The sequence below is a fragment of the Scedosporium apiospermum genome, assembly GCF_000732125.1.
Source record: "Scedosporium apiospermum strain IHEM 14462 chromosome Unknown SEQ_SAPIO_0109, whole genome shotgun sequence".
Lineage (NCBI taxonomy): Eukaryota > Fungi > Ascomycota > Sordariomycetes > Microascales > Microascaceae > Scedosporium > Scedosporium apiospermum.
The window spans coordinates 30,593-39,957 of NW_015971810.1; the positions used below are offsets into that span (position 1 = coordinate 30,593).

A 9,365-nucleotide genomic window follows, 5' to 3' on the forward strand; every position below is an offset into this window, starting at 1 on the left:
AACTCTTTATATATATTAAATATAAAGACTAAAAAAATTAAATAAGAATTTATACTAGTTAATATTAAATTTTATTACTAATTATTTTCTAATTAATTATAAAAAAGATATTTAAAAAAAGAAAATAATATTTTAAAAAAAAAGTAAATTAAGTAAGTAGATATAAAAAAAAATAAAAATACTAATAAAAAGAAAATTATTATTATTAATATAAAAAATAATAATATAAAATTAATATTTACTTATTATTATTTACTAAAAACTTTTATTAGATATATATAGAAAAAACTAAACTTATTAAATCTTATTAAATTAAAATTAAAAAAAAATAAATTATAAATAAATTAAAGTAATAATTTAAAAAATTTAAGAAAAAAATAGTTTTTATTAATAGTTACTTATAAAAATAAAAGTTTCTATAAAATAAATTATAAAAATTAAAAGTAAAATTTAATATAAATATATTTTATATTAATTTTAAAATAAATAATTTTTATTATATATAAACTTTTATTAATATAAAATATTTAAAATATAATATTATTAGTAAAGCTTTTACTAACTAAGTAAAAATAAAGTATATTAATATTATTTTTTAATTTTTTTAAAAATTACTTTTTAATAATATTATTATTAATTAAATTATATATAATAATTTTAATATAAATAGTTATAAATAAATCAAAGTTTTCTTTTATATTATTTTTAATTAAGTAGGTAATATTATTTTTAATTTTTAATAAATAAGATTATACAAAGTAATTATTAATATAATTAAAAATAAATTATTATTAGATAATTAGTTTCAAATTAAAATTAGAGATAATATTAAAAAAAATAGTAAATAGAAAGCTATATAAATATTAATAGCTATATTTATAATATTAATATAATAATTTTAAAAAAGAAGAAGTAATAAAAAAGAAAAGAAATATTAATTAAAAAAATCTTTATAGTAGCTTATATATTTTCTACTTTATTAATAGATATTAAAAAAGCTTTTACTTATAAAGTTATTATTAATTTAAAAATAAAGTTTTTAATTTATTATTATAATTTTCTAAATTTATTTTAAAAGTTTAATATTAATAAGTTACTATTTTATTATTTTAAAATTAACTATATTATTAAAGTAGAAAAAGATATATAAAATAAAGATAAAGTTATATTATAAAGGCTTTTATATAATATATTATAAGAAAAACTTTTAGTTTTATAGAAGAATTTTAATAAATTATTTTAAAAAAAACTTTATCTATATAAGTAATTTACTTATTATAATATTAATACTATTTATTTAAAAACCTAGTAAAGAACTTTATTTCTATATTAATTACTAAAAACTAAATATAATCTTAAAAAAAAATTAATATTTACTTTTATTAATTACTAAAACTTATTAATAGTTTTCTAAAGTAAAATAGTTTATAAAGCTTAATATATTGATAGTTTTTTATAAAATAAAGATTAAAAAGATAATAAATAGAAAATAACATTTTAAATATATTATAAACTTTATAAATAGCTTATAATATTATTTAGCTTTATTAAAGCTTTAGTAATATTTTAATAATATATTAATTTAATATTAAAAAAGTTTTTAAATAAATTTATATATATTTTTATAAATAATATTTTAATTTATATTAATAGTTTACATACTAATTATAAAAAGAAAATATAAAAAGTCTTTATTAAGCTTAAGAAAATAGGATTATATATTAATATTAATAAGTATAAATTTAAAATTAAAAAAATTAAATATTTAAACTTTATTATAAAAATAAAAAAAAGTATTTAAATAGATTTTAAAAAAATTACAATAGTTACTTTATTTTACTATTTAGATATTTTTATTTTATTATAATATCTTTAGTTAATAAAGCTAATATAGCTAGTTTAATTATTTTAAATATTATTAACTAAATAGTTTTAAATATTTTAGCTAATATTTCTAGCCTACTTAATATTACTAGTAAGCTAAACTAGAAAAGCTAGAAGTTAATTTTTAATTAAAATAGTTTTCTTCTTTTTTTCTAGTTCTTCTATTTTTTTTCTTATCTACTATCTTTCTTAATTTATTTCCTTTCTTTTTTTCTATTTTCTTCTTTTTTTTTTACTTTTTTTTCTTTTTTCCCTATCTACTTCTTTTATCTATATTTTAACTTCTTATTTAAAATATTAAGTAATAACTTAAAAAAAATATATAATAAGTAAAAAGAGAATATTAGTAAAAAAGAAGATATTCTTATAGTTTTAGAAGAATAGAAAAGTAGAAGAATATTATTCCTTATTATAAGCTATAATTATAATTATTTCTTTTTTTTTTCTTTTTCTAAAAATTAAGAAAAAAATAAATTCTTTAAGTTTTTAAAAGTTCTCTTAAATTTAAAAAAGCTAGATACTTTTTAGTCCTTTTTTTTAATTAACTTTATTATTATTATTATTTAAGATTATCTTATATAATAACTCTTAATTATTTTTTTATTATTTTTATATATAAAAGTATTTTTTATTTAATACCATAATAAAGAAAAAGAAGATATTAATAAAAAAAAGATATTCTTAAGATTCTATAAATATAAAAAAGTAGAAAAATATTATTTCTTACTATAATCTAGAGCTATAATTATTTTTTATCTTTTTCTTCTTCTTAAAAAAAAAGATTAAATTCTTTAATAAGTTTTTAAAGTTTTTTAACTATAATAGTTATTAGTCTTTCTTTTAATTAACTTTATTATCATTATTATTTTAAGATTATCTTATATAATAACTTTTAATAGTTCTTCTATTGATTTTATATATAAGAGTGTCCTCTATTAGACACTCTTATAATTTTTAACTTTCTCTTATTTAGAAGCCTCCTTTTAGTTATGATACAGCCCTATTCCTATTGATCAACTATTTCCAGCATCCCTTTTCTATTCCTACAGGCAGAATTATAGCAGCTTCTTACAGGAACTATTCTAGACTAATTTAACTAACTGTTTCTTTTCTTATTTCTTGTAGTGTGCGGGCAGGCTGCACTGCCCCACTAGTCTACAGATCGGTCATAACACTATACTGCTATCTGTGTAATAAAAAAAACTAGGTAGTATAATAGCTGAGCGGTAATTGAATATGACGGGGTGGCTGGACCCCTAGATTTTAGCCTATCTAATCCTGCGGTCTAACCTACTCAGCCCTAACTACCTAACTGTTACGTTAGGTTCCCCGAGGCTTGCGACTTTTAAGAAGGAGCTCCGTGACCTGAAATCGTTAACAACAATAATATATTTCACGCGATATCGGCATGCTATCTAATGAAACAAACTCGCACTATCCTTGTAGCCCGTGAATAAATCCTAAGTAGAGACACGATCTGAAACTCTGAACTACAAGATCCTCAGACTGGAGGCGCAGGCCATTTATCCAGCATAATAGCATCGCCCTCAATCGTGAAAGTCATTGTCGTCAATGAAGGCTCATCAATGATAACCGTATACACGCCCGGGTATAGAACCGTATTCCCATTCTCATCATGGCGCGCCACATCGCCCAAAGTCCACTCAAGACTTATCGTGACTGTTTCTCCAGGCGTGACATTGCGCAGCCGAGAGTAGCTTGAGAGCGTTTTGAGCGGGTACGGCTCTGGGCCATACTTGCCGGACAGATAGGCTAGAACGACGTAGTCCGACGTTCGATTCCCGGCGTTGGTGACTTGCACTGGTAGCGCCGGAAACTCACAAGTGTCGAGGTATGTATTCTTACAATCGGCGACAAGATTTCCGGTGGTAAAATGTGTCGCAAACGAGGGCAAGATGGTAGCCGTGAAGGTGGTGTAGTGCAGACCGAAACCGAAAGGCTTGATCGGCGTCGGATACCATCTATACGTGCGGCCAGGACTTTTGCTCGACGGACGCAATGCCATGTCGGTCATGGGGATAATGGTGGTGTAGTTGGCCGGATACTGCGTGACGGGCAACCGTCCCGATGGACTCTTCTGCCCGCTAATCAGCTGCATGACAGCCGTTCCGCCATCCTGGCCGGGCCAGTTGGCCCACAAAATCGAGCTGACCCCTTCCATGTCCAGCACCGGCGTGTCATCCATCATGTCGCCCATGTGCACCAGAACAAGTGGTTTCCCGAGACTGCCCAGACTGTTCAACAAATCCAACTGTGCCGTGGGCCAGTCCAGCGCCTGCCGATCCTTGGTCTCGCCTGCTGAAGAAGTGTCCAGTCCGCCAAAGTACAAGATATAGTCCGAATCGCGCGCAGCCGCCAGCGCGCTTGCAAGCCATGGGCTACTCCCGCCTGTAGCCTCCTGAAGGATCGGCCCCGTGGCGACCTTTACATCCAAACCCATCTGCCTGGCAGCGTACACGGGCGTGTGCAAAAAGTACGGTGCCCCACTGTAACCGCCCGACAACTTTTCAGGTGCATCGGCCCAGAAACCAACCATAGCCACCTTGGACGACTGCTTAAGATCCAAAGGCAAGGTTCCGTCGTTCTTGAGCAGCACTATGCCCTCAACAGCTGCCTGGAGAGCGACCTGCTGTGCCTCGTGGTTGTTCACATCCCCCCAGCCGAGTAAAGCATGCGTTGACTTTGCGCCGTCAAAATAGCCGGCGCGAACCAGTCCCTCGTAAAGTCGACGAAGTGCCCTGTCTACTGTAGCTTGCTTCAGGAGACCTTGGCTCCAAGCTCCTGGTATGTCGGATGATCCAGAGTACTCGCAGCTTATATCCATGCCCGCGTCGAAGCACAGCGCCGTCCCCTCTGCATTCGTTCGGGCATAGTGGTGATTCGCCGACACGTCCAGCACAGCCTCGCAGTCGCTCGTTATGTAGTTATTGTGCTCCGTCCAATTCCAATGCCCCCGCAAAATTGTGTCCATCAAATACTTATTTGCGCAAGACGGGACTCCATTCACGGCGTTGTACGCGCACATGATGGACCCGACTTTTGAATCTCGCGCACATTGCTGGAATGGCATCATGTAGTACTCCGCCAGGTCTTGGAGTGTAATCTTTGCATTGAAGTTGTGCCGGTTCGCTCCGTTCCAATCCTCAAAGTCGTTGGCGGCGAAGTGCTTACACGTGGCCACAATCCTTCTCTGTTCCTCTGGTCCTTCCAACCCGCGAATCATAAACTTTGCGTAGCGCTTGATTCGGAGCACGTCCTCTCCTGGTGTCTCGGAGCCGCGGCCCCAGCGAGGATCCTTGTAAGGATTGACGTTGGGCGTCCAGTAGTCGATGCCCGACCAGCCTTCATTGCCAAAGGCTCGCCCCTCGATGCCGATTACGTTTCCAACCTTCTCAATCAGCTCGTCATCAAACGCCGCAGCCATCAGAACGGGCATCGGGAAGGAGGTCGATGAGTTGAAGGGCCCCGGAACATTTCGGAATTGCGTTCCAGGCGCGTAGGCGACCCCGTGAAGCGCCTCGCTCCACCAGTTATACGCCGGAAGTCCCAAGCGGCTGGCGCCGTTCGCCTTGCTACATTCGCCTCGTTAGTGCGGGTTGCAGGAAAACAAGTATATGCTTCGAAACGGTTACTTACGAGACTAGATTCTGCAGTTTCTCCTCAGCTGTCATGGCCGCAACCAGGGCCGCTGCCCGTTCGGACGGTGGCAATGACGTGTTGCACACTGCATTCCCCGCTAGATTGCCACTGGTGCAATCTGGGAAACGTTGGTTTTGAGCAGTAACCGTAACGCTCGTAACCAGGACGAGCATCAAGAGAGACTTCATGACTGCCAGACGTCCACGCCGATCCATGTCGCGCAGGCCAGTCGGTGCATGTAGGAAATTAAAGATAAAGCGTAAAGTTGACCAGAGATATGGGCAGGATGTGAAGTAATAACCGCATATCTTATGGACCACTTACACGCAGACACGCCTCGACCAGGAAATAACGACTCAGCGGCTCCCCTTATTGAAAGAGGGTCGTTTAGACGAACGTGCCGCCTCATTTGTGCGCATCCGGTGGTGCTCTTAAGTCCATTACTCGTTCCTGGCGCCTCCTTCCTTGCAGCTTTGATTGAAGGTGGTCTTGCTGCAAGGAAGAAAGCGCCAGGAATAGAATATGCTCTGTGCGCTGACCTACAAAGGCAGGGGAGAGCCCCACATTCTCCTCATTGTGCTCTGTAACCTTTTGGCACCCGTGGCCCGATAATTTAATCGGTAAAACGTGAAGCTTCAACGTATGCCGAACTTAAAAATCTTTTATTTAACAGGATTTTTCTATTATCACTTAGGTTTATATATAGTATAAGCACGGCAATAAATATATAGTTAATTTAACATTTCAGGCTTCTTCCTTTTTACTTGATATTAATCAACAATAAGCTCACCGGATGCGCACCAATGAGACGGGACATTCATCTAAACGACCCCTCTTTCAGTAAATGGAGCCGCTGGACCGGTCGTGTATAGTATGCCGACATCAGTGCCGACATCAGTGCCGACATCAGTACCGACCTCAGTGCCGACATCAGACATAGGGTGAATGGCCGCAGCCCATTACACTTAGCCATCATAGCTCGTGGATAAGAATACGTTTCAAATTATATAAATGTCCAAGTTATTCCTATGATGTGAGATAATTCCAAAGCAGACAGAGCATGTATAGTTGACGACCATGAAGCCCTCTCTCCTGTTTCTGGCCACCCTTGCAGCCTCGTCGCACTCCGTTTCTCTCGACAAACGGCAGAACACGGCATTGTGCGATCAGTACGCCTATTGGTCCGGCAACGGGTACGAGGTTAACAATAACCTCTGGGGGCGGGATGCCGCCTCCTCCGGGTCACAGTGCACGTACATCGACGGCACCTCGGGCGGCGGACTCCAATGGCACACCACATGGACGTGGAACGGCGCTCCCAACAATGTGAAGAGCTATGTCTATTCGGGGAAGCAGGTTGCCAAGGGTCGCACCATTAGTTCCATCAACAGCATGCAGACGTCGGTTACCTGGAGCTATGGCACCAACAATGTGCGAGCCAATGTCGCCTATGATATCTTCACGGCAGCGGATCCAAACCATGTAAATAGCAGTGGGGATTATGAGGTTATGATTTGGTGAGTTATGTCCCATCCCACATTAGCCTTGTGGCGTGGCTAAATGCTACCCTAATGCTAAATAGAGGGGCAATGAAGTGGTCTGACAAGCTTGCCACGCTTAATCCACGAACCAGGCTCGCAAGATTAGGTGATGTCTATCCTATCGGCGCGTCTACTGGCATGGTGACCGTCGCGGGAAAGACCTGGGATCTATGGATCGGCATGAATGGGAATATGAAAGTGTATAGCTTCGTCGCGCCTAGCACGATGAACAGCTTCAGTGCCGACGCAAAGCAGTTCTTCAACTACCTCCAGACAAACCAGGGCTTCCCAGTTTCGAGTCAATATCTTATTGGTGAGTCAACCGTTCCGTCCCGCCGGCGACCAGTCAAGACGCTGCCTTTGGCCAAGTTATAGCACCCTGTCTGGCAGGGACCGGCACACATGCGAGCATCTTTGCTGATCATCCAGTCTTCCAATTCGGAACCGAGGCTTTCACGGGCGGGCCGGCCACTCTAACTGTGTCGCAGTGGTCAGCAAGCATCTGATTCCATTTCCTTGGAAGAGTTCCATTGTAGCCTATCTCACATTTTACTTCAACAATATGAGCTTAGTATCCTAGGGACGGGTTTCGCTATATTACGCAAATCCTCTTTCCACTCCAGTGTTCTGCTGGCGCAGGAGGTGTGTCCAACCAAAATGGCTTAGTTCAGTCACTCAACTTTGCGGCTCCGTGATTGAAATGTAGTAGCGGGGATGATACGCCCAATTAATTGGCCTAGATTTAGAAAAGCATGAAGACCACACTGGCTGAACTATATAATAGGCTGTGGTAGAGAGTATCCTAAAGTGATGGATATAAATGTTCGCGGGAGGATGCGCCTAATACCATCAATAATTTTCTTCCAAAAGAACCGTGGATGTGGTCGGAAGAGTCCACGGCAGGCTTCTGATATGTCAAGCTTTAGCAAGGACAAAGAATGAGATTCGCACAGATGAGGATAGATGTTAACTAATATATGAATGTTATAGAAGTGGACTGCACGAAGCCGAAGCAAGCAACAGCTAGCAGTTCTACCACATGGATAGCAGAATAATTAGGCGAGCTCAAAAAGACGGCAGGAGGCTCTGTCTTCCAGTCGAGAAATGCATCTGAAACAACGGACCAGATTCTGCCCAACCTAGCCAAGACTCGGACCTCCAACGTCAGCTGGTATCATTCCGAGGCGCTATGACCTCGAGTGCGAGGAGGTCGTTTTAGTATGTGGAGCGGAGACCCCGACAAGCTGTTGGGGACAACGACAAGACTAAATTGGAAGTCCGGATTTGTCACGACGTAGATATCATTTGCAGTGCCGATGCTCCCTGCCTGGGTGAGACATGCCCACTGGAACCGGCCGCGTAACTCCTCAAATCGCCACCTTCGATATCCAGATGGTAACCAACGCGGTGCAGGAACAACGCTACTTTTGAGCCAATGAACATCGATTACCTAAACCATACGACGGTTGGATAAAAGTGGGGCTTTGTACAATACCGCGTTGGTTACCATCTGCCAGGGGATAGCTCTTCCCACCACAATGAATAGTCCGAAGTTCCTCGCTGGCACTAGTGTTGTTTTAGCGCGGGAATACCCGTTCCACTAGCACTGTGGGCCGGCTAAATCACATCCCCGGCTACATGAGACCATCGGATTCACTAGCTCCATTTTCGATTAATTTCTTAGATTAACTAGCAGGGATAACTCCCAACTTACCGGATTTAGACTATTATTAACATCCATTACCAGCAAAGAATGGTAGGACTACAGTACCTTACGAACATATCTCTCTAATTAAGGAACGTGCATATATATAAAGGTGGGCACGTGAAAGCTAACTTATTCACGCAGCCTAGCGCCGACTCGGGCCCAGAGCTGCGAACTCTAGTAATACCTGCTGCAGTCTACCAATATCTGAACAAATAAGGGGTAAGGCGAATACTACATCTCAGGTACTGGATTCGAGGATAAGCAGAGTAGAAGACAGAGTCGTGACTACACATATATACAAAAGAAAAGTGACAAGCCAGAAGTTACATCATTACTCTCCTCCAACGGGCTCCAGCGTATAATATAAATTAGCAAGCTAGCTAAATACTGCAGAGCAGACGAAGGGTGTTTCTGCATAGAAAGACCCGTGGTTCCGCGTAGAAAGGGTATCCATGCTGATCCTTGCCCTAAATGCAACATGATTGACTAATCGGCTTACACGGATCCGAATGACGAGATGGCATTGACCTTTCCCTCACAGGCCGGCTTCCGCATCATCTCAAGCCTCCGCT

The 9,365-nt window shown here is 38.4% G+C and overlaps 1 protein-coding gene and 1 pseudogene across 1 annotated transcript; one reads left to right on the forward strand and one right to left on the reverse strand.

Moving 5' to 3' along the window:
- Positions 1-3,385: 3,385 nt before the first annotated feature.
- SAPIO_CDS6931 (putative exo-1,4-beta-xylosidase xlnD) lies at positions 3,386-5,732 on the reverse strand (the record flags this gene model as incomplete). The annotated part of the gene is made up of 2 exons (XM_016788898.1): positions 3,386-5,477; positions 5,542-5,732. 2 exons carry the CDS (start codon positions 5,730-5,732, stop codon positions 3,386-3,388), a joined length of 2,283 nt encoding a protein of 760 aa, XP_016641422.1.
- An 889-nt stretch (positions 5,733-6,621) lies between these two features.
- On the forward strand, positions 6,622-7,591 carry SAPIO_CDS6932 (annotated as a pseudogene; the record flags this gene model as incomplete).
- Positions 7,592-9,365: the final 1,774 nt, after the last annotated feature.